This window comes from Channa argus, chromosome 11, assembly GCF_033026475.1.
Source record: "Channa argus isolate prfri chromosome 11, Channa argus male v1.0, whole genome shotgun sequence".
Classification (NCBI taxonomy): Eukaryota; Metazoa; Chordata; class Actinopteri; order Anabantiformes; family Channidae; genus Channa; species Channa argus.
The window spans coordinates 26,170,043-26,196,832 of NC_090207.1; the positions used below are offsets into that span (position 1 = coordinate 26,170,043).

General features: G+C 37.9%; 2 protein-coding genes across 2 annotated transcripts; one reads left to right on the forward strand and one right to left on the reverse strand.

Moving 5' to 3' along the window:
- Positions 1-15,878: 15,878 nt before the first annotated feature.
- On the forward strand, positions 15,879-21,109 carry sub1b (SUB1 regulator of transcription b). The gene is made up of 5 exons (XM_067521749.1): positions 15,879-15,964; positions 17,040-17,109; positions 18,761-18,880; positions 19,349-19,457; positions 20,736-21,109. Exons 2-5 carry the CDS (start codon positions 17,041-17,043, stop codon positions 20,813-20,815), a joined length of 378 nt encoding a protein of 125 aa, XP_067377850.1. The 5' UTR covers positions 15,879-15,964; position 17,040; the 3' UTR covers positions 20,816-21,109.
- Positions 21,110-21,927: 818 nt separating this feature from the next.
- uqcc3 (ubiquinol-cytochrome c reductase complex assembly factor 3) lies at positions 21,928-23,232 on the reverse strand. Its single transcript, XM_067521750.1, has 2 exons — positions 22,974-23,232; positions 21,928-22,129 (listed from the first exon to the last, which is right to left on the reverse strand). The coding sequence occupies exons 1-2, from the start codon at positions 23,088-23,090 to the stop codon at positions 21,998-22,000; spliced, it is 249 nt and encodes an 82-aa protein (XP_067377851.1). The 5' UTR covers positions 23,091-23,232; the 3' UTR covers positions 21,928-21,997.
- Positions 23,233-26,790: the final 3,558 nt, after the last annotated feature.

Below are 26,790 nucleotides of genomic sequence, written 5' to 3' on the forward strand. Positions count from 1 at the left end.
ATTTTGTAGGGATGAGGTCAAGGTGGTTGGGTTTGTATCAAAGCAAAGAAAACTGAATTGTCAACAGGCAAGTCAAGAGATTTTTATCTGGTGATGCTGAAAATGTACCAAAAAAAAAAAAAAAAACTGCTGCAACAAATTTAACTAGGATTTAAAAACGTATTTTAGTCATACATAACTGTCATCCCTTAACTGCCGCCTACAGTATTAATACTTTCACCAAACCTTTGACCTGAAGCAACATGATCAATGTAAGCCTTTGAATATTTGTGAAGTTAGCAATGCAACAGTCTTTTAAGCTTTTGAATTCATAGGTGTATGTGTGAGGGACTAACATATGATAGTGGTTTGTGAAATACATGGGTGCCTTATCCAAGTCTAACAGTCTGCTGGATAAGATAACATACCACAAATACTTTCCTTGCCATGTAAGACATACAAGGATACAACTTAAATAAGGGCAATAAACTGCTAAGCAACATTTATCCATATTCTTCTCTAAAGATGTATTTTGTGCACAATTGTCTTCAGAGACCAGGTTTGCATTTGTTCATTCTCTATTCTTTAACATAAATAGACAATTCATGACTTCCTGTTCAAAACGGCTTTAATTTTGACATGTTTGGAAGGACCTTGCCTAATCTTCAAGATAAGTGTTGTTACCCCCTAATCCTGGCAAACTTTTCTGTGCTTAAATACTAGGCAACAGTGGTATATTCACTACACTTGCTATGCATCACCCCGTTGGTAGTACATTCATTTTGGATCTTTCTCCTGCTTGTCCAAATGTCACATTTTAAGGGATGTCTAACCGTGCAGCTGAAAGAATGTTAACACCGAGACAGAGACATTTTTAAGATTCAAAATACTTTGTTTTTCATTTTATTTCAAACAACGTGGATGAATTAACGGGAAAGGCTGAGGAAGTTTGAATACCACTGACTGCAGGTCTTTGCAGTATTTTCCATGCCGCACTGTGCCTATTTACTGCCTGCTTTAGTCAGACGACCGCTGATAAGCCTGCAGAGCACTGCTTGTTTTCTCTTTCCTTAATTCTCTCATGGGATTTTGAATGCAGGGAAATGAGTCGCGAGCAGCACTATGTTGATGTTCAGATGTGGAGAACATGAGGGAGCGTTTTGTCTTTGATACACTCCAAGATTAACACAGTAAACACTTGAGTGCATGCGGCTTTGATGTATTATTGAGATGACACACAATACAAATCATATTGCATTTCCATTGCAACTATAGCACTTATTATGCAACCTCAAAACACAATTGGTGATTGCGGCATTTTTAGGGATACCTATATCCTCAAATCTGCAAGAAGCCTCTCTATCAGCATAGTTCAAAATGAAACGGATCTATAAGACAGCAGGGGACACTGACTCAGTGTAGCATGGGCACTGTCAAGTGTGTCTGAGTAGGGAAACTCTCCTGGCTGGCTGAAACATTTCAGAATGATGCATGTATTAATCCTAATTGTAGGAGTAGAAGTACAACCCCAATTCCAAAAAAGTTGGGAAGATGTGTAAAACATAAATAAAAACAGAATGCAATAATTTGCAAATCTCATTAACCTATATTTTATTCACAGTAAAACATAAACAACCCTAAACCCATCAGATGTTGAAACTGAGAAATTTTAAAATTTCATGGAAAATGTTTAGCTCATTTTGAATTTGATGGCAGCAATACATCTCACAGAAGTTGAAACAGGGCGATGTTTAACATGGTGTAGGAGACTAGTTGATTGTATTGGTGAAAGGTCTGGACTGCAGCCAGGCCAGATCAGCACCCAGACTCTTCTCCTGTTAAGCCAGGCTGTTGCGATGGATGCAGTATGTGGTTTAGCATTGTCTTGCTTGAATATTCAAGGCCTTCCTTGAAAGAGACATTGTCGTGATGGGAGCATATGTTGCTCTAAAAACTCTAAGTAGTTTTCAGCATTGTTGGAGTCTTTCCAGATGTGTAAGCTGGCCACACCATAGGCACTAATGAACCCCTATACCATCAGAGATGCAGGCTTATGAACTGTCCACTGATAACAAGCTGGATGGTCCTTCTCCTCCTTAGACTGCAGGACACGGTGTCCATGGTTTCCAAAAGCATCTCAAATTTTGTTTCGTCTGACCACAGAACAGTTTTCCATTTTGCCTCAGACAGATTCAAATGAGCTTGGGCGGCATTTGTAGATCGTGTTCACATATGGCTTCTTCTTTGCATGATGCAACATGATGCAGAAGTCTTCCTGAGCACATGCAGTGATGACCAGAAAAGAATCATGCCTGTTTTTAATACAGTGCCACCTGAGGTCCCGAAGATCAGATGCATCCATTTTTTACTTTCGGCCTTGTCCCTTGCACACAGAAATTCTTCTTGATTGTCTGGTTACTTTAATGATATTATATACTGTAGATGGTGGGATCTTCAAAGGCTTCACTATTTTAAATTGAGGAACATTTTTCTGAAATTGTTCCGCAATTTTTAGATGCAGATTGGTGAACCTCTGTCCATCTTTACATTCGAGAGGCTCTACCTCTCTGAAATGCTCCTTTTATACCCAGTCATGTTACTGACTTGTTGCTAATTAGTTGTTAAATGCTCTTCCATTTTTTTTTTTAATTTGCAGCAATTACTTTTCCAGCCTTTTGTTGCCCCTGTTCAGACTTTTTGGAGATGTGTTGCTGCCATCAAATTCAAATTTAGCTATTTTCCAAGAAATGGTAAAATGTCTCAGTGTCAATATCTGATATGTTGTTTATGGTCTATTGTGAATAAAATATGGGTTGGTGAGGTTTGCAAACCATTGCATTCAGTATTTATTTACATCTTCCCAACTTTTTTGGAATTGTGGTTGTAAGAAGACTCTATGTAACAGTCCCAGCTTTGCAGAAAACTCCTGTCTCCATCATGATGTACTGAAGGACAGCTCCTGTATTTATCATGCACCTCAGAATAACTCTCAGGAAGACTGAATGTTAACAAAGGACCAAACAGACTTCTAATCACATTTCCCTTTGTTATATTCTGATTAACATATAGAAGCCTCAGTCTGCTGTCATTCACTGTGTGTGAAGATCTGGGACATTTGTTCTGTTATTACCCTATTTAGTTTGTGTTTTTTGCTGTCATTTGGACAATGTGTATATTCTTGTGGATCATTCTCTTTCTTTCCCTGTGTGTATGGGTGTGTGAATATATGTGTGTTGTGCTATAAAATAAGCTCCACGTGACTCATCAGTGTGATTGACTGTGCGTTTTTTAGGAATTGATTGGTTGCAGTCACCAGCCAGAAGTTTTAAAAAACAACTCCTTCCAGTTGCAGCAGGTTCCCTTCTTCATTGCTGCCAGTCCACCAGACATTGCTGTGTTCCTATCTGTTTGTCCAACATGTAGCATTGCATGTATTGGAGCCCTAAGATGTAGGAAATGTTCCATAGAGGTGGGGTTAGCTCTTCGGATTTTAGCTTCATTTTGTTATTTTTGCTGGACCCACCTTGATTATTTATAAAGAACCGTTAGAAATAAACACCTTCAGCACTGGAATCTGTTTGCTGGTGGTTTTCTAAGAGAAGGAAATTCTCAATTTGCATCACGCTGTTTGTTTTGTTTTTGATTGGTAGATAATTTATTTGAATGGATTATTATTACTTATTATAGTTTCCTAATGCTGTTATAAAATCATTACTATTATACAATGTAGATTAGATTCAAGATTCAAACAACTTTATTGATTCTATATTGTGTGAAAAGTTGTAAAGAAAGGAAAAAACTTCCAAACCAAGACAATAAACAAGTGCAAGTACAAACTACTGCTCAATAAGTAAGAAAAAAACCCAGCTGGAGTAGTAAAAATAAATGAAATAAAACAATATTATTTGTCCATTTAGTCCCTCGTCCTTTTTGAAGAAAGGGATACTCCACCCTGGATACTTCCAACACCCGAAGAATCATTAGTAAACTTCTGAAGGTGGCAGCATCTTGATCAAGAACATTTCAATATGTGACCGGAGGAGCCAGGTTTTAAACCAGCAACTGGGGCATTGGTGGATGACAGTTCTAACTCCTGTGCCACAGTTGCAACTCTTCGTATTTATTAAGTTCAAATAAGAAGAGTTGGAGTTAACATTAAACTGCAGTCAGGAAGTTACATCAAATAAAGAATCCTTCTGCGTCATGTGAATCGAGTTTTTAAAGAGCCATTTAAGACAGTGCTTGAATTGTTCCAGTACAGAAAAGTATGAACTCCAAGATTTTTTCGTTGGCATATCAGGACTTATTCTTGCATACCAGCACATCTCACATAGTACTGAGTTTGACCTGCCATGTGCACAGACAGAAGGAGAGGATATACAGCAGTCCTGTTAGTTGTGCAAATAGATGGGGACCAACAACCTATATTGGCATTAAAATAAGAGGACTTGTTGGCTTGTCTTAAGATGAATCCCAATATGTTCAGGCCAAAACTGGCCCAGCATGGTGCCACAAATTCCAGCTGGGCGTGGTGTAATTCTCAGTAAGTGTTCAAATTTTTATTTGGACAGTGTGTAAGGAGAAGATGCTTTCTTCATTTTTTGTCGCCTGGTGGCTCAGTGATTGGGTTGGGATGCAGAAGGCTGCAGGGTCAAATCCCAGGTGTGGTCCCGCCCAGCCACCAAGGGCCACCAAGGGCTGGTCACGAGCTCTACAGTCACCCTAATAGGTTATCATGAAAAATTAGTGTAAAGTAGATTCAAAAATCTTGCCTTTTGACTGCAGCATCATTTGGTTTGGCAATGTTTCAGTGATGTTAGTTAAACAAAAGTGTGAGTGAGTAAGTTTTTATTTTTTTTATACACCGCACCACTCACTCAGCTCCCTTGCCACTTTGCATGTTTTCATTAAAATCACTCAATGAATTGGTGCTGATTATGTCTGCAATTATTTATTTTAAAACCGTTTCCACCTCAGACTTGGCTCCAATTACAGTTTGTTTTCCATGAGATTTTAAAATCCTGTCCTTGAGCAAAACTTTGTACACTAAATGATTCACTCCCATTGGGTGCAGGCCATTGGGAGCAACTAACTTGTTACCGTGTCTGTGTCAGGTCCACAAAAAGTTTCTGTAACTAAGTTAGAACCTTTTGGTGAAGTTAGGACTATTAGCTGCTCCTAACAAATACACTAAGACTAAGTTTCAGAATTAGGGTACAAATTTGGTTTGGGTCAGGGTGAGGGGCTAGGGAATGCAATATATCAATTACATACTTAACAAGAGTAGAAATATGAACGTTTGTGTGTGTGTCTGTGTGTGTGTGTGTGTGAGAGAGAGAGAGAATGAGAAGCAGTGTAAACCACTTTCGGTACAGAAAAGCTGGAAAATGCAAACAATTTAAAAGGGTTTTTAGTGGTTCTATAATTCATCATAATCTGACATTATTTAAACATTTAGGCAGCAGGCTCTGGAAGGAGTACTAGTTAATTAGTGATTATCTGCTTCATATTCCAGAAAGTCAATCTTTTTCTAGTTTCATACGTTGTGATTAACCCTGATGCACCTGTAAGGATTCTTGGTGATGCTGTCGATACCAGATGTGAAATGTAAGAGCCAAGAAAGACCATTCATGCTCGAAACACTGCTTTTATCAATAAATTATTAATTAATTAGTGTGTAGTTATCTGTATAATTTTAGTAGGACATAGCCACCCCTCACCCAGCATGTGCTTGAAGCAGAACTGAATGCATACACTCCACAAAGGATTCTAATAAGTACACAGTGACTGTGTTTTTAATAACAACCAATCTAGTGTGATGGAAACATGATGACAGTGTATGTGTTATTCATTGTCTTTTTACATTTTTAGACTCCTCGCTCTCTTTCTTTCTCACAAACGCACACACGCACACTCGGAGAGCAGAGAGCGAGGTCCCTCAACTCGTAAGACTGCAAAAACAATTCAAATATGTGATTTTAGTTCTGGCACTTAGGACTAAAGCGAGTAAAATGGTGGGCTGGGTCAGGCTCGGCGTAAAAATAGCTGACTCATAACCAGTTTGAGGAGAATTGTCAAATGGACATCGTTGAGAATCGCCTGAAGCTTCCGCCACACAATGGTTACCAAGGGAACAGTGTATTACGCTTACTAGCTTAGCAGCTTCCTCTTGACTTGTTACTTTGACAACAGGAATGCCAATTAGATGTGCTTGAAAAGAAAAAGTTTGACCTGGCTTTGTTTGCCCGCCTAAGTTCTAAGGCTTATTGGAGCTGCAATAACTGAAAGCAGTAACAGTTGCTATAAATCAACATGGCTTCTCATTAACGCGCTTTAACCAGCCCCTTTAGACATGCATTCCAACCTGATGCTACAACACCTTTGCACGTCTGCTCTTTAGGTCTTTACTGCATGGATGCATTCTGCTGGTATCCCCTCTTAACACCAATGAGTCTACAAAGTGCAGAACCCGAAAGGTAGAGTAAAGTTTATCATATTGTAACATTTACCCTTAAAACCACAGGGGAATGCTTCTCAATATGAAACAGATGATATTCCAGCTGTCTCAGGTTATGTGATTTACAGATACTCACTCAAAGCTGGAGGCTTTAAACAACTTTAGTACTTCACATGCCTTTGTCCTCAGTGAGATTACATTCCTTTGTCAAATTGCCTTTGCCTCTCTATTGATAGCAGCTCCGCAGAGCCCACAGCATGCTCAGTCCACAGGTGGACAACGAGCAAAGCATACAAGCATGCTTAATAAAAAGTTGTCAGCCGGCCAGCAGAGTCTAAGACTTACAATCTGAGTGTAGTTCGTGCATTAAAAATAGGGGATGGTGGAGGTCAGTAGTGAAGGATGAGCATATATTGCTGATTTGCAGTCAACAACAGTAAATTGCTGCTATGGCCCAACAATACATGTTGAATTTATTTAACCATATAAACAACCGTTCCTAACTGTTGCCCCGCATTGACTTTAATCCATCTCATCCATCCAATATCACACTGTAAAATACAACGGGTTGTTTTATTTATGTCAGTATAGAATTTGAACGGTTTGTTGTATAAACCTTTATGTTATTTGAATTCATTTTTTTTTAACACTCTTTGCAGTTATGTTAAAATTTGTGATTTGAAGAGTGATCTCTTCAAACTAAAAGAGGGGACAATGGCTCTTCATTTAACATTATACATGGTATTCATACTGTATTGAATTCAACAGCAACCTTCTTTCTGGTTTATACTGTTTCATTCATATGACAAGTAGTAAATTATCTGGAGTTATGTTGTTCTTTTTTTTATTTTGTCAGCACCAAAACCAACTTGGGGTTTAGTGCCTCGCCTATGACTTATCATTATATGCTATAAAGGGGATTTTCTATCGTACCCGTTTGATCGAATCTCTAGCAATGCACTCTGTGAGTTGTACTAACAAAAGTAAAGGATAAGTAAAGTTTCTCTTTTCTTTTTTAAATTGATTTAACGAGTTGAGTGAAAATAACAATCCACTTCCCTACATTCAGCTGATTATATGAAGACTTCAAGTCAGAACTCTTCTGACCAAAACAACTGGAAATTTTAACTTGAATTAACGTATACATTTAAATTAAGTTCATTACAAAAAAAAAAGTCTAAATTGATTCCACAAAATGCTTGTATGATTATTAATTATAGCGCAGTGTTGTGATTGGTGATAGGGTTGCAACATAAATGGCCCACTTTGAAAGACAAGAGAAAATTGCACATTTTTTTGGCTTATGTGACTTTTTCAAGAACTGGCAACATACTGTTGTTTAGACCTGAGGAATCTTTTGTTCTGTGAAGACATCGGGGTGTCAAATGTTACTGACTAGTTACATTTACAGTTGAAGTTCTCCACAGAAGCATGTGCTTTACAGGGTTGTGTGTCATCAGTCACTAGCCCAGAAGCACAAGGCCCCAGGCTTCTCAAAGGGCCAGTGAGTAAACCTTGTGTGAAGGTAGTGCTCATGGGAGTTTTATTATCATACTCACACATTTGGTTGGCTTTTGAGAATGCAATAACATATATCTGTTTAAAATTTAACTTGCCAAAGTGGCTAGAGGGAGTAAATGTTTTATTTGCCACTGTTGAAATCCACTTGCATTTGGCAGGTTGGTGGTTGTTGTCAAGCCCTGGGTGGTAGCAGCAGAAGGTATTTAGAGTCGAACAGAAACATTTTGCCTGCAAATTTAAAGAGGGTTAGCGGGTTAGATGCATCCAAACTAACTGTGAGGAGCTTCATCATGTAGCAAGACCATGATCACACTTTCAACTCAAAGCAAAGCCATGTTCACGGTTATGTCTGGGTTATTATCTAGTTATTATTTCAGTTGAGGAGAAAACAAAGCAGCCTGGGGAAAGACAAGGTCAGCCAGCGAGGGAGCAGAGTTCATCAAGATGATCAAGCAACACCAAAAAGTCCCAAATATAAAATCCTAAAATTCAGGAACAATTGACAAGCAGACTAACAGAAAAAATAACCTGGCTGGCAGATTGACTGGCTTATTTTTGTTTTTTATTCTGGTCCTTTTTGTCCTTTTGCCTTATCCCCTACGTCCAGGGTCGCTACAGCGGATCATAAGTCACCATGTGGTTTTGGCACAGTTTTTCACAATTTCTACCATCTTGTTACAGGCACCTCACAGCTGGGGATTGGGAATGGGCTGTTGGGGGTTCAGTGTGTTGCCCAGGGACACTTCCACACATGGTTTGGCAGAGCAGGGCATGAACCTCTGACCTTATGGTCAGTAGGCAGCCACCCTACCAACTGGACTGGCTTATATACTAAGCCTAATTACAGGGTGGTTGTGAAAGGATGCTCACAAACAACCCAGTTGTTAGGATAAAGGAATCCAAATCCTAATTTAGAGCTTTTCTTTTTAATGATGTGGACAAAATTTACTGCCTGTCATCCACTCAACTAAAACAAAGCATTTAAACATAATGGTATCATTTTTCCTTTGCTGTCCCTGAACGCACCATTCAGTTGCTCCTTCATTTGTGGCTCAGAGCAGTGGTGGTCCAGTGACATAGTGGGTAAATAAAGAGACGGAGTAGCATTAGGGAGAAATAAATGTACTGTCTGATTGTTTCACAGTGGTTACGTTGCAAATAAACAACCACACGAGGGATTTGTGTGTGTGCAACTAATGTGTATGTTTCTTCTGCCTGCGGCTCCTTTGCAGGTGTGTGTGGAGGGAAAATGGAACAAAGGAATAGGAATAGGAGGCCGAGTCAGTGACCTGAAATGTCATATTCAGGAGACTTAGGATAAATGTGGCTGGGTAGGATCAAAAAAGAGGCTAGGAGCAAACAAAGAGCCACCAACATAATGCTAATGGTAAATGGTCTGCACTTATGTAGCGCTTTTCTACCTATTAGCACTCAAAGCGCTTTACACTGCTTCCTATTTACCCATTCACACTCACAATCACACACACACACCGATGGAGCTATGCAGCTGGCCAACACTCACCGGGAGCAACTAAGTTGGGGTTCAGCGTCTTGCTCAAGGACACTTTGACATGTGACCAGAGGAGTCGGGGATTGAACCAACAACTGTGAGATGGTGGACAACCGCTCTACCTTCCCGCGCCACAGTCGCCCTAATAGGTTATCATAAAAATTAGTGTAAAGTAGATTCAAAAATCTTGCCTTTTGACTGCAGCATCATTTGGTTTGGCAATGTTTCAGTGATGTTAAACAAAAGTGTGAGTGAGTAAGTTGTTTTTTTTTATACACCGCACCACTCACTCAGCTCCCTTGGCACTTTGCATGTTTTCATTAAAATCACTCAATGAATTGGTGCTGATTATGCCTGCAATTATTTATTTTAAACCGTTTCCACCTCAGACTTGGCTCCAATTACAGTTTGTTTTCCATGAGATTTTAAAATCATCCTTCTGCTTCATTCTAAAATTCATGATGTACTTTGTCGTGTTTGAACAATGAGTGGCACACATCTTGAAATTGTTTTCCTGGTGCTCACGCAAAGTCACTAGAGAGACTGGGGCTCAGGAGGTAAAGCATTTGTCCACCAATTCTAGGGTTGTTGGTTTGATTCTCAGCTCCTTTTGTCACTGTCATTGAGCAAAACTTTGTACACTAAATGATTCACTCCCATTGGGTGCAGGCCACTATTGAAACCCACTTGCATTTGGCAGGTTGGTGGTTGTTGTCAAGCCCTGGGTGGTAGCAGCAGAAGGTATTTAGAGGTGAACAGAAACATTTTGCCTGGAAATTTAAAGAGGGTTAACGAGTTGGATATATCCAAACTAACTGTGAGGAGCTTCATCACGTAGCAAGACCATGATCACACTTTCAACTCAACAAAGGAATTTATCAGAGGGATAAAGAGAAAGGTTTTGGACTGATGAAAGCAAACATGCATTTTACCTGTTTAAGAGGAGACTGAAGGGACAAACAATTGAAGGAGGCTGGCAAAGCAATTCAAAATGGTGATGTCAGTGTGTCATTGGCTTGATACAGTTATTGCAAACAAGCAGTTTGCAACCAAATATACATTACATAAAATTTAGGTGATCTGATATTAAAAAAGCACATTTTTAGGTCTAAATAACATAAGATAAGATAAGATAAGATAAGACTTTATTGATCCCACAATGGGGAAATTCCGGCAGCAAAAGACAAGCGCCATCAAATAAAAGCTGAATTTCTGAACTTTAATTTTATCTGTTGATGTTAAAACCAAATGTCTTCAGACTTGATTGATTGATTCAGTACTTTTAGAATGTGATCAACATGTAAAATTGCACAGATCTAGATTACAAGGTGGACAAGTGGTTGAGATCTGTGAGGATGACATAATCGTTTTCAATAGGGTGAAAGTGACTCTTGGGTTAAAAAGTATTGTGCACTCACCACACCGGTCAATGCTTGCAAGAAGGTCGAGGTCGAGCTTAGAGAACATAAATATTAACATAAGATAGTTTTGAGAGTCAGCTGCATCTCTGGTGTGTGGAGTATGGATAAGCATTAAAGCAGCAAAACATTGAATCAAAACCAGGAGGTGAAGAGTCTCTGTGCTGCATTCTATGGCTTTCTCTTTCCTTTTTTTATAACCACCTTTTCACTGTTTTAAACATCACAAACTTATTCAGCAGAGTACACATAAAGATGAGATCAATGTTGATTAAAAATGAAATTCAAAGAGGGTTGGAGTGAGGAATGTGAGCCCTGTTTTTCTTCTTTCCCCCATGTGAGGATTTATATATATATATATATATATATATATATATATATATATATATATATATATATATATATATATATATATGAATGTTAGGAATTGGCTCTTCTGTTGATAAAAACACAATTTTGAGTCTCACTTGTGTTTTGGAATTTAAGTCCACATGACTTCTTATATGTTTGCCACATCTCGGAGAAAATCCAAACATGATGCCTCCTGGAGATTCTGCACAGGAATGGAATGTGGACCATATGCAGTATATATAGCAGGTAATAAGTTTACATGCTGCTTTCTTAAAGGCAGCATTTTACAACAACACAAAATATACAACTCACAGGAAAAAATAAAGTTAAGCTGTTTAGCAAGAAAATATGTTTCGCATGTGTTTGTTATACTACCAAGAAACAATAGCTACATTAATGTAATTAAAACCATGGCAACAACATTTGTATCAGCAAATGACCACACAGAATGAAAAGGACATATTATTCAGCAGATAATTGAAAAAGTTTGAAAGATTGAAAAAGAATCAACACAATATTTTTGCACATTCAGCTTGTACAAATGTTCCTTCAATATCAGTGACAATATATAGTGAAGACAACAGTAGTGCAGAAGTGAACATACTTGTTGGAATGGACCCTATGTGGAGTTCTCATGTTTTCCCTTTGCCTATGTGGGTTCTATCCAGGTATTCAGGTTTCCTTCTACTATCCAAAGACACGCTGTGGAGGTGAATAGATGAATTTCCGATAGATATGATCAGAGGATGTGAGGTATAAGTGATGTGTAGCCACTTAACGTCAGTAGTTGTGGGATGTTCCACCAAGTGTTTGTTTTTTACATAACACAATTTTTCCCTTTTTTGTTTGCTCCCGTTTCAACCTGTTGCAAAATATAGCAAAAATAAAACAAGGTTTCTCAGTTTCAACATTTAATTTGTTGCCTTTGTATTATTTACAATTTAATAAAGGTTTGAAACTGTCATTTGTACTTTTTTCTTTATTATTATCATTACCCAGTCAAACCAAAGTACATGTTGATGAATCAGTGGTTTTAATGCTAAATGATATTGATTGAGCAAGAGCAAACACAATCTTAACTAATTAAGTAATTGTAATAAACTTCCTTTTTAAATGTGTGGAAGAAATAAATAGTTAAGGATCCCACACATTTATTGCGGCTGATGGTGCTGCAAACTGGTTATCAGTCACAGAGCTTTTACAGTACTTTGTGCATATGGAAGATTTTTAAACCTGAATAGCACAAGTCAAACACTATTCATGTTGCTATTTATGTTTACTGTCTTTGTTTGCTGTTGTATCAAATGTGATGTTAATATTACACATTAAAATAATATAATATTACTATTAAAGTAAAGACATTGCATTTCAGTTTTGTCTAGCAGAGTTCAAAGAAATCACAGCTCAGCGTTAAGGACACCAACAATATGTCCAGGGCCAGAAGATTTAACTTGCTGAACTTTTTAATCAAAGCAACTTGAAGCAGTTAATTGTGAGCAAATTAAACTTAGTATAAGGTTTGTTTGCTGTAAAAGGCTCCCTGTCACCTTCACATGAAAAATAATGACAGTGCTTAGTGTTGAATGGTTTTGTTTAGTCTGTACTGCTCTCTGCTGGCCTACACTGACATTTAACAACCACTTGAAGTTTTTGCTGAAGCCAGTCCCAGTTGCAGTTGGGCAAGATGTTCAATAAGAATAATGTTTCTCAACATAAAATTGCAAAGAATCTGGGCATTTCATCATCATGTGCAGTACATAACACCATAAAAGATGTGGAGAAATCTCTGTAAACAAGAGACAAGGCCAAAAAACCAAGACTGAATGACTGTAATCTCCATGTGCTGAACAGTTGAGCAGCTAAAATCCTATGTTAAGCAAGAATAGGGGAAAATGAGTGTAGTGAAAAGAAGAGGTGATGTTACATAGTGGAAAGATGCAGGTGTCAGATAATTAAATTAAAAATGACTAAATATTTTTAAAAAAACACCACATTTAGCTTTCAAATTATTTTTTAATCAACACATTCTCTTGTTATTGACATTTTATACGGTGCATTGACTTGTATCTGTTCATTGTCCAAGGACACTGAACGGCTGATCCTGTGGTCTGTGAATCCTGCCTTACCAACTGAACTGCCCCTACAGCTGCCCCTTATTAAATTATTCAAATGTTTAAAGAATATATGTAATTTTATATGTATGACTATAAGGAAAACATGATGAGAAAATTGTTTCAAAACAAACCTAAAAGGTGGAATTGCATCAAATTGGCACAAAAAAGAAGACAAACTAGACCGTGAGACCATCGTAGTCACGGGTCATGTAGAATTACTTTAATAATAAAGACATAATATAGATAAAATATAGCTTATCAGCTTAACTCTTGACAATTACACCGCAAATGCAAAATATGCTAACAACATTAAAAATAGTCTCTGTCTCTGTAAGTCTTTGTAGGTCTTTAAATAAATGTGTTAGTGAGTAGAATTTGAGGTGGCACCAATCCAAAAAGCTTCTGGAGTTTGATTCAGTTTCTCTTGACATTCATGTAACGTATGCTGTGATGCAGGAGCTTAATATTTGCTAGGAGTAAACTGTCTGTGCAGCACAGAGCAGGCAGAAAATAACTGATCATCATAAATGATCAATCAGTTGTAAACTATACACAGGACGCATATGACATGAAAATGTAAAAGGATATACAATTTGTTATGTCACATCCAGTTTAGCTTTGATCCCTCCAACTCTTCAGTATTGTGGAGTCGATTTAAACAATGAAGAAAGGAGCGAGCAGTGCAGACAAGCCTGAGTCAACAGTGACAAAAAGATGTCATGTTGGGAGAGTGTTTTTCAGCTTGACTTTGTTCTAGCTGTCAGTCCTCGTTGGAAACATACGCTCCCACCACAGCAAATGCCTGGGAAATGTCAACAAGTCCCTCGCTCCCCTTGACTGGCCACCAGTCACCAGTAAATGCTGTTCAAACAGCTCCCATTGCACTTTTCTTGCCAATAGCCATCAAGATGATGTGAACTTTACCTAGAGGAAGGGCATCTTAGTGGTTCAGGGAAATGGCCCCTTCACAAAAAGCTTTCCTGGCAATCCTGCAATTTGTCTGCGACAAAGGCTGCTCTGCATTCTAAAGCACACTGCAAAGAACAAGAGAGAAATTAAGAGGCAACATGCTGAAAAACAGTGATTAACTTAATAGTTATACTTAAGCTAATTTATTCCAAGTTGATCACAAATAAAGATAAAGTAACTCCAATGTTGTATACAATGAAAATTCTTGATTTACTAATAAGATGGAATAGGTAAATATAACCTTGTTGAACATTGTGTGGCTTTACAAAACATCAATTGGTTCATGTCATTTTCTTTTATGAGGAAAAATTTTTTGTTATTCTAAAAAGAATTTTAACCTTGATGAAAGTCATGCTGGGAAGAATATGTTTTTAACAATTTGTTGAGTTAACTAAGCAACGAACTAGACGTGTAGTCAATGGAACTTATAATTGTACTTTCTGAAAATGATAATCAATTTCAGGTTATCTATTTACAGTGACTTTAAAAGGAAACACTTTTCTCTTGCCAACTCCAGTCAGTAAGATGCAAATGTTATTAACTGCAGTACTAAAGATTGCTTTTACTCAATTTGACTTTTAGAGTCAGTTTGATTGCTAAAAAAGTACTTTCATTCCTTGTACCCTAATGGTCAACATGGTCTTCAAACATAGCCTCATCACACATTTACATTTACAGCGCAGTATCACTGAAAATGGACGGATATGCTGCAACACTCGATAACAGATGGTGCCACTAGTATTGGCAGATTTTAGTTTGTTAAGCACAACCTTTCTTCTAAACTAACAACCATATAGTTTTATTGGATGGAGTAACTAAAATTCTTTCCTTGAGGACCTTAATTGTTTGTAATACAAGACTTTTTTTTTTTGTCCTTTCGGCTTATCCCGTGGGTTCAGGGTTGCAACAGTGGATCATTTGTCCACGTGTTGATTTGGCACAGATTTTACGCCGGATGCCCTTCCTGATGCAACCCTTCCCAATTTCTACAGGGCTTGGACCGACATTGCACATCTGGGGAGGGGGATGGGCTGCTAGGGGTTCAGTATCTTGCTTCGACATATAGCCAGGGCCAGGGATCGAACCACTCACCTTGTGGTCCGTGGACAACTACCCTTACCAACTGAACTACAGCTGCCCCGTAATACAAGACATTAATATACTTATACAAAAACTTGTAATGACTGCTAGCAAGTTGCATCTTAAATAGCTTGTGTATGTGCTGAATTTATTCAAGAAAATGAAAAGAATGATAAGAGTTAAAACTTCTCCTTCTTTTTTCTCTGCACATTAGTGATCCTTCGCTGCCCCTCGTGTTGCTCTGAATGGTGAGCATGCTTATGTTCCTGTTTGTCGCCACAATGTAGCACTCAAAAGTATCTCATACAATTTGATTATGTTGAATATATTGTGAAAAACTATATTTACAATTTTAAATATATTGCTGTTAAAAATTATATATATAATATATTATGTGGACATATTTACGGCAAAACAAACTAACAACTCATATTAGTAATACTTTAAAACATTCATTTAATTAATTAAAAAAATTAAAACACAAAAACGAAACAAAAAGCGTCAACCGGAAAATCGGTTGTGTTTCCGCTTCCTGTTTGTAGATTCGCGCTGTTACACACATCATGTAAGTATTAACATTTTAAAAATAACATGCTAAAACGTATCTTTGCGGTCATTTGTGGGCCAATACAAGATCAGTTCGTTGTTTGCCTATTATCGTACAGTGAACAGTACAAAGAAAGCTCATGCCGTCTACCTACTGCATAGCTACATGCTAACGTTAGCTCCAGTTGCTAAGCCCCTCGCTAGCTAACAGTCATGCCTGTGTAATCGCAGTCTTGCAACAGTCGATCAGTCGCGAACTATGGTGTATCACTTCGTACGATGCTGCACAAGATGTTGTTCAACTTTAAAAACTCAAGTCAAATGTAGGAAAAACTTCGGGAACTGGCATTTTGAAGCGTTAAAACGCATCAAAACCTAGTAAGGAATCAAACGACGCCAATGTTTTAATGCATCACACAGGCCTAATGCTAAATGAACTGCGTAGCTTTAACGTTATCTCATGGTGTCGGCGGTTCTCTATTTAATAAATGTAATCAATAAAATACAGTGGTTTTTCCGTTTTCTGCTGCTTCATTCATCGGTTTCATAATTTCATATTATCTTATTTTAGTTGCTATCTAAGTTATAATTACTAGACACTTTCCAGAATCAGATTAATAAAACACATAATCTGTAAGAATACAAACTTTCTTAGTATGAAATTCATCAGCTGCCCAACATTGCATAGAATAATCAGTGTAATTGTGAAATTCATAAACCATGATTATTGAAACTCTATACGGTGTATTGTTTGTATTGTTGAAATTCACATAACATCCAAGTAATGAATGCATTAATATATCAGTTATTATAATCCAATACTAGCATATTCATTGATATGAATTAAGCAAAAAAAACAAATTTACAAATATAAAACACTGGGATTTACTATTTGGCGTTTTTCCACACGCATTGTCATTATCTGTTACAGAATCAGGTCATGCCCTGTGGTAATGGCTACAAATTGTCTTAATGCATGGCAAACGTTTAAAATCAATACCCAATACAAAAGGGCCAAAGTCTGACCCATTACTGTACTGTCTGTTTAGTTTGCACTTAATCAGAGTTATGATACGTTATCCCTGTCTAAGCAGAATGCCTAAATCCAAGGAAGTGCTGTCTTCCACATCCGGAAGTGACTCCGACAGTGAAGCAGAGACCAAGGTTTGTCTTTTAACTAAAACTTGAAACTTTTACTTTGTCCATACATTAACGAAATGTTAAGACATCATAAGCAATGCAGGTTATTCAGAGAAATCAGCTTTCTCGATAGTCGGCTAACAGAGTTCACATGCACTTTAAGTAACCTGGTTACTGGAAAAACATGTACACTGTGTGCACAATTATTAGGCAAGTGGTTATTTTGACCATATCATCATTTTATCCAAGTCCAAGCTGTATAAACTTGAATGCTTATTGGATATAATGCATATCAGGTGTAAGGAGGGACGGTGTGGCCTAAGGAGATCAACACCCTATATCAAGGTGTGCGTAATTATTAGGCAGATTCTTCTCCTCAGGGAAAATGGGCCAAAAAAGAGATTTAACTGACTCTGAAAAGTCAAAAATTGTAAAAAGTCTTTCACAGGGAGGCAGCACTCTTGAAATATCTAAGATATTGGGGCGTGATCACAGAACCATCAAACGTTTTGTAGCAAAAGTCAACAGGGTGGCAAGAAACGTGTCGAGAAGAAAAGACGCAAATTAACCGCCAAAGATTTGACAAGAATCAAACATGACGCTACCAGGAAGCCATTATCCTCCAGTGCTGCCATATTCCATGACTGCAACCTACCTGGAGTGTCAAGAAGTACGAGGTGTTCAGTTCTCAGAGACATGGCCAAGGTAAGAAAGGCTGAAACCCGACCACCTCTGAACAAGACACATAAGTTGAAACGTCAAGATTGGGACAAGAAATATCTGAAGACATGCAGCAGACAAGAAATCAATTTCACCTCCTCCAGACTTTTTATGAAGGGTGACTCACAGATTTTCAATGGACAGTGACAGAACAACATTCTTTATTCTGTTATTTGCTTTGCTCATGTCTCTGCAGAGTGATAGGTGTAGCGGGACAGAGACACAGTTGAACGTATTTAGACTTCTCTAGGCACTTTGTGTTTCATTTCATCAGTCAGACTTTGCGCGGACAGGTTGATTTAAAAACCTCTCCCTTGTTCATACTTTCACTGATCTGTCTGTAGCTTTTTGTTATGCAAACATGCTATTGATCAAAACTGATTAGAAACCTGGATATGTGTATACATGGCAGAGAAAAAGGCAATTTTTCACAAAAAAATCTACCTGGTGATCACCGGGTATTTTGGAAACCACATGTATTTATATGACGGTTAAGAAATCACCATTTCTGAGAAAGTTATCTTACTTGGTTACTTAGGTGCACGAAAAAGCTTCTCAGCAGAAATGAGATGGTACAATATTTGATGTTGGGGACTAACTGCTGACACAATTCATGTCTACATGGCAAGATGGAATCTCTCACACATGAACAACTGTTTTAGAACATATAGTTCTTTGAAGAAGGAAAAGTCAAAGGTGTAGACCTGAAGACATGCACATCTAAGGATAGATGCTAGGTTAGAGTCGGGTTGGATGGTGCTAAGAATTAACTGATAGTGCTCCATTTTTTTATTTTATTTTTTTTAACCAATGTGCTGATAATTTGTTTTGCCATTTATTGCTACTCTATGTATATTCTACTACTAAATCTTAGGCTGTAAATTTCATAGAATTGCCAGCTTTAGCGAAAACACATTAAAGAGCAAGAGTTGTAGACGTTTTTGTCTGTTTTTAGGCAAAGAGAAAGAAGCCAAGTGCTCCAGAGAAACCTGCCAAGAGGCCAAAGGGTGGAGAGAGTTCCAAGCCAGGTGGCTCATCCAAGGGCAACAGTAATGGCGACGACAACATGTTCCAGGTGACTATCACAGTTTTACTGTAGTTTCAATTGTGTAGCTACTACTGCAAGTACAATAAACAACATCTCTTACTACTCTCATTGCCTACATTTTAAGCTATTTTTAAATTTTATTTTTCTTATGCAAATGCTCATTGAGCAGTTGTGTTTTACCTTGGCATAGAATACTTTTAACACCTTCAAGTTTGCATCTTCACTTTCCGTGTAGAGGGAGTACTCATTGGATAGTGTCGTAGTACATTTATTTATGTAATCTGTTATCACAAATCACACTTTCTTGTAAAGAGGATTTGAAATCAGTACAACATACTGTCCACTTTGGTCACTTTACTCCTGCATCCTCGTTCTTATGGAACATAGACCACTTCTTTTACCATCAATTACGTAGGTTAAGGAAAACCCCCTAAAAGCTTTTAAACAATGAAGAGAACTTGGAAAGAGCAACAAGTAACAGTTTACTTCTTACAGATTGGAAAGATGAGATATGTCAGCGTCAGGGACTTCAAAGGTAAAGTCCTGATTGACATCAGAGAGTACTGGATGAACCAAGATGGGGAGATGAAGCCGGGGAAAAAAGGTAATCGCATCAGAAAGCCATGGAAATGATATAGAGACTTTTACTTTACTGTACATACTGACATATTTATACTGCTGTTTTTGAAGTTTGTAAACCTTTTTGAAGTTAATGTACTTTTGCATAGATATGACCTAATACAAAATCAGATAAAAGCAGATTCAGGGAACCCAATTAAACTAATTAGACCAAAACATTCCCCTTAGTAGTTTATTAATTGCAGAAAAGGATCCAATCTTAAATATATTTGGTCAAAACTATGTGGACCTCTAGGATTTTGGGTTTATTTGAAGGGGACATTGTAGCCAGGTGTTGCAATCAAAGGGAAGGCACTGAGTTGTTCGAAAAGAGAAATCTAGGACCTGACAACACAGACTTGTGGAGAAAAGATGTGGATGCTCACCAGGCTGGAAAGAGCAATAAAAGAATTTCCAAAGAGTTTGGACTCTACTGTCAGGCAGATTGTTAACAAATGGACAATGTTCAGCACCAATGTTGCCCTCCCCACTGGTCGACCAGCAAATTTCTGCAGGTGCTGGACTGAAAATATAGACGTCAACACTGTATTTTTTTTTTTTCAGGTTCCCAGCAAGTTTAATGATCAGGCAATGGCTTAATTTTACTCACGATTTGAACACTAGTTTTAAAACAGCATAACTTTGCACAAATTTATACTTGTTAGGGAGTTGAGAGATGCTTTTAAACCTTTTATCTTTCTGCTGTTATTTGTTGAAGTTAGTTAGTCAGTTAAAATCCAGGGATCCAATGTGTCCAATGTGACGTTGCCGTGGCAGGTATGGACTGCATAGCGCATAGTTTTGCGTTATCTGTCATTCACAGGAATTGCTCTTTTTCATGTTAAGTTTACCGTCAAGGTGGGAGTCACAGTTTCAATTAATATAATAACTTTTTAATTTTAATGTTCGGCAATGTTTAATTTTCCAGTGGGTAATGTCAATGTTGCCTCTGACAACATCCTATTGAAACAGTGTACATGACTTCTGGATCGTTCACACCAGTTGCTGAAGGCATATTTTCACACCATTTCATTAAACACGAATACCGAAGATTAGATCATTTACCACAATATTTTTTAATCTAATTTGTTTAATTATGTTCCTACTTTTTTTTTGTTTGTTTGTTTTAGGACTTTAGAAGTCTAATGTTTTTCTGTTTTTTTTTTTTTTTTTTTTTTTTAAGATCTTTGTTACTTTTACTGTGTTTGGCAAAAATTACACCTGGACCTTGAAATATAGTCTGACCTCCTTAAATGTCTTGTAGGTATCTCCCTGAATCCTGAACAGTGGAACCAACTGAAGGACCAGATTTCAGAAATCGATGATGCCATTAAGAGAATATAAGCGTTCCTTTTAATGTTGAGTGTTAAGCTAAGTAAACCTGTCAGCTTACCAGTTTTGTAATAAAAAAAAAAAATGAAGAAAAAAAGAAAAAACTGGGATTGTTTTCTAAAGGACTTGTTTAGTTTGTAGTTCTATAAAATGTAGAGTTTCCTCTACTCTTGTTTTCTGTGTGAAACTCATTTTGAAGCTGCTGTAGTAGAGGTTATGTGAGTGGATGAGTAGGTGGTTATTGGGTAAAGTACATCAACACAGTGATGTTTTTGTATTGAATAATAAAGAGGCACTAGCTTGTCATTGTTGTTCGATTAATGTGTAATTTCACTTTCACAGTTTGACTATCATAAACATAAATACCAAGATTTAGATTATTCAGGCCTTGGAAATGTTGAGTATGTCATAATGGCGCTTTTCATGTCTGTCATGTTGTAGCTGCAGGTGATTAGACTCATGCCGAACCATAGGTTACAGTTTAAAAATAAAAACCCTTTTAAAATGATATATTAAGTGTTGTTCTAAAATTACACATTTTTTACCAGAATTTGTCTGTTTTATGAGGCAAGTAAAACCATAAAGCATCTAGGCTGGTGCAATTGCACCATTGATCTAGGCTAAGTGAATGGTTTGCTGCAGCCTCTAAAGGTTCTTACTGGTTACTTACTGTATTTTGCAGAAACATATCTGAATTTTCCTCACTAGATCTTAGACTATGTTTGGTACTATAGATATAAACGTCATGTGCAAATCCCTTTTTTCCTGGCCAAACAGACCCCCTGACCATTTTCATTAAATCTTCCGTATTCTCCAGCTTCTTCTCAAGGGCCCTGTTTTGCCCCTCTGGGGCAGCTGTCAACTCTAAAGTAACACCTGCCCATTACCCCCATTTTTTCTTCTAGTTGCTGGTTGTCACTATGGCAATCAACAATTCAAACTTCGATAGTTGGATGGATGTTTTAACTTTTACTTACACCTGCAGTGGGCTGTCTGCTTTCAGGAATCGGTTTATACACATTTGTACACATATGCATCTGTGTATACAATACATTTAGCATCTGATGGTAAATTTCCACATACAAATCAGACATCAGAGCAGTGACCCAAGGCATTAATCTCAGTAAAATGTAACGTCCATGTTTATTTGAAGAGGTTGTGGCACTGCATGCTGTCCACAAACAGTGGGTCTGTCTACTTCACCGGTCTTCTCAGTTCTCTTGCGATATTGTCATTTGTTTCACCAGCCTCCTTAAGTGCCTGCATCACAAGAGCATTCCTCTTCCTCGAATCTTCCAGCCTCATTGGGTCCGATTCAGGCAGATTCTGGTGGGCGGCAGAGCAAGACGCAGATACATGGAATGAATTATATTAAATACAATATGGCAGAATAGCCTTTGTACCTTTATACACTATGACAAAAGTGAATTCCAGTTAAAAGTCCTTATTTGTGTGACTTGAATCCAAATCATCTGTCCATGCAGTAGGTATCAAGAGAACTGTAATAAAAGGCACTGAGTGGATTCAGCCTCTCTGACTGATGAAGTCACCATCCACCTCACATTTATCAAGTCCGCTGGTCCCGATGATCTTTGCTCAGTACTATAAGCTGAGCATAGAAGGCCCCAGACAGTAAATAATCCATTAGGCTCTAGTTGCATCTCATTTATTTTAACACTGGATGAAATGAATCTGCAGGGTTTGGAGCCACAAACTGCAGTGGCTCTCTACCACCTGCAAGATCTCAGGATCATTTTAGATGTTACAAGATGATGCTTTTGGGAAAATTATTAATAATTCATTTTTTATTTCCTCTAGAGTGTTCAAAAAGGCTGGATCCAGTCAACTTTTATTACCGATAGTTCTCATGACCTGCAAACAATATTAATTCATTTTCATAGTATCAAGCAACATTTACTTGTTACCCCAACGTTTAATAAGCAGGATAAGTGATAAATGAGTCTTAACATCTGTACAGATATAGAAACTTAACAATCAACAGATCTGATAATAATGGCTTGTATAAAACATTTTTAACTGAACCGAGCAACGTTTTTAAGATATACAGCGTGTCACACTCGAGACACAACCCGAGACCACAGTAAAAGTACACACGTGCTTTTCGTGTTGTTATTATTTGTGTTGACTGAAAACCGTTCAGAGAAATCACCTTCACGAGCTCTCTTCGCCTGTCGTCCCCCGGAGGTACCACACACCACATCCCAATGCCGACCCCTAATACGGCAACCATCGCAGCAGAGCTCAGTACGGTTCGCAGGCCGCTCATCCTGGAGAGGTGATATATGTTGGTGAGTGGTTCCCCAGAAAGACTCACCTACACCTGGTAGACTGTTTAATTACCACCGTAACGTAACTGAAAGCGAACTCCCAGCGCTGAGTTCGTCGTCTTTTTTATGGTGGGTTGTTTCCTGTAGGTAGGTGCGTTACCGCCCCCTATTGGAGGGTGGAGCAGGGTTCAGGCCGGAGCGTCTATAGGCGAGTTACAGAGCTTTACTACTTCGTCACATTGGAAGAACATCAACAAGCTACTCTATGGATAATCTAATGAACAATTGACATATGATATGTAAAATATATACGAATACAAACATTTACATGCCAATCACATTTTTTTACCAATTAAAAGTGTTTTTTACAAACAGGTAATCCATAAAAAAGACAAATTATTATAAGCAGTTGATTTATGATGTCATGTAATGCATTCCAGTTTAGTTTTTTACAAATTCAGATTCAACACAAGAGGTAATAATAATTTCCTGGAATGCCCCTTGAGTCCTGAACCAGTTCTAAACAATGTGGTCTTTTCATAAGGACAGTATTACAAACAGTGTTATAGTTTTGACTTAATTTCTAACCACAACATAAACTGCAAAGAAATTTTTATTTAGAGTGGACAAAATTAATGACAAAATGGCAAAAAATTAACTAGTAGTCTTACTAGTTATTTACTAGTTTTGACTTCCTTAGCGTCTGAAAACCTTAACAACTAAAATAGCAGTCTCTCTCAGTTTTCATTCTCCGGTCCACAGTTTGTGGTTTCATTATTATAACTACAAAAAATGTAAAAACAAATTAATAGAACTATATGAATCACTATGCAAAAATGAAGTGAGTTAATCTTCCAGGAAACTAGAGCCAAATGTAGTTAAACTAGTTGCATGTAGTACACTACAACCAAGCAATGCACTTCAAACATCTAAAATTGAATTTTGACCTGTCACACTTACAATGTGATCAATCAAAAATAATTTTCTAATATATCTACATTTGCATACCTTTTAAGAAAATTGCTTTTTTCAGAGGTGGTAGAAGTTGGCTACTCTAAATCACTTATGTAAAAGTGAAAGTACTCACCTAACAAAGTACACAATTATACATACTCCACTAAGAAAACAGTGCACTTTATACATGATTGAATTAAATTCAATATTCCATATTTGTCTGAAAAAAATTACAATGTGAATGTGATACAAAAAAACTTCTTTTCCTTTCGGCTGTTCCATTTCAGGGGTCGCCACAGCGAATCATGTGCCTCCATTTTACCCTGTCCTCTGCATCCTCTTCACTCACACCAACTAACTTCATGTCCTCGCTCACTACATAACCCGGCCCCAACCGATCCGGTATGGAAGTCATTTTTGGCGTGAAAATCATGATTCGCATTTTTAATTTGTCCTGTGTTTTATGTCGGATGCCCTTCCTGACACAACCCTCTTCATTTATCCAGACTTGGGACTGGCACCAAAAAAAAACAACAATTCTAGTAATTAATTAAAAAATGTCTCTTACTCTATTTCAATCTGGTGTGGAACAAAAACAGAAGCAGGTACTGATTCTAACAACTTTATGTTCTGTTGGTGGCTGCTTCATCTAGCACAATATGTGTGAATGTGAATCTGCGAAAGTAACTATCCATCCGTTATCTGTAACAGCTTAACCTATTTAGCGTCACACTGGGCTGTTATTTACCAAAGCTGTCATTGGGTGAGAGGCGAGGTCGACCCTGGACAGGTTACCAGTCTGTCTCATGGTCAACACAGAGACACATACACAGACAGACAACAATTCACATTGACACCTAAGGGCAATTTAGAGCCACCAATTGACATAACATGCACGTCTTTGGGGAGTGGGAGGAAACTGGGATACCCAGAGGAAAACCACACAAGCACAGCAAAAAGTAACTAAAGTATATAAGTAAATGTAATGTATTTCACAGTGATGTGTAGTTGAGTAATAGTAACCTAAAATGGAAACTTGAAGTACGAGTATTTTAAGTGACACCATTTTGCTGTTTATTTTACTGTACAGAATCTGAATCATAGTTATTCACCAAGTACCAAGTAAAGGGAATGATTCTGTCTCAAAAAAAAAAAGCACAACAGACTAATCATCATCATCTTTGTCTTCTTTTTCATCATAATCACAATCATAATGAATGTTGGTGATGAGGCCGATCAAGGTCAACCATGACAAAGGTGGCCATCAGCAAACCTAAAGAGTTTAACCGAGTCACTCAGTAGGTGCAGTCACAGGTTTAGAGCAAGTAGAGGAGAGAGTACACAGCCCATCAGGTTCTGGAGTTAGTCAGTTGTAGATTTCCAGTGCTGTAGGATGATTATCTCACTACATGATTGCAAATGTTGGAGCAACAGGAGATACAATACTTTCAGTCAGGCACTGGTTGAAGACATCAGCTAGAATGGGGCACATCTATTCAGCACAGTGTGTAAAACCCAATTAAAGTTATCTGTAATTACACATTGCCTGCATGAAATGAAAGATTCAACAACAGCTGTATTTTTATTAATAAGCCTGCCTTGTTTGACTCCAACTGTTTCATCCTGAGATCTTTTTAGAATTTTATTGTTGATAGTTTTCTGAAATGGTGCATAATGCCAATTTCAGAAGAACTGGCACTTTGCAGCATGCCTGGTTCAGCCTGAAGTGTCCAGCCAAAGCTGGTGATGAAGTAGTTCATTTAGAGTGCAGCCAAATTGCTGTGTGTAGCCTGAGATGAAGCATTCTGTGAATGTTTGCATAACCCTCTCTATGGGAGCCTGAGACTGTTCCGTTAACCTCTGCCATAATCTTGCTCTATCTCTCTTCAACACCTGAACCATTAACAAAGAGATGGTATTCCAACAACATCTGGGGAACACCTCAAACATCCTAGACAGGTCACCAGTCAATCTCAGGGCCAACATGCCGAAGTCCCTGTGGGCAACACACTGAACCGCCAACAGTCCATTCCCAATCCCCAGCTGTGCAGTGCCTGTAACAAGCCAGGTAGAAATTGTGGAGGTTTGTGTCAGGAAGGGCATCCAGCGTAAAAACTGTGCCAAATCAATATGCTAATTATGATCCGCTGTGGTGACCCTGAACTCACAGGATAAGCCGAAAGGACAAAAAAAAAAAAAAAAAAAACCTAACATGCATGTCTTTGAACTCTGGGAGGAAAACACAAGCATGGAGAGAATATGCAGGTGGATTTTTAACCAGGGACCTTTAAACTGTGAGGCTGCAGCCCTAACCACTCCACCACTGTGTTTCCCACTATGAAAAGTCAATACTGATAGAATGCTTTTCTACCTATTGGTACTTTAAGCACTTTACACTGCTTCTCATTCACTCATTCAGAGGCTCTGGTCCAAAGGGCTCCTGACTTCTTGGGCCCCTGAGCCAGTGCCTGGTAGACAAATTCACTAATACATCCGTGTGCATCAGTTATGCTGACCTCCTCAATCACATAGTCCGATCCCATGAAGTTGTTTGGATTGTAGATGAAGCAGGTGCCCAAGAACAACTTCCTGAAGCTGGTGGTGTGATCAAAGCAGAAAATGGCTACTTTGAAGCATCGCAACACGTTTTCTCATTTTTATTCTTCAATGTAGAAATAATTACATATAAATAAGAAACATAACTATTCAACATAAAATACGTTTTTTTAAAAAATGTAACCACTT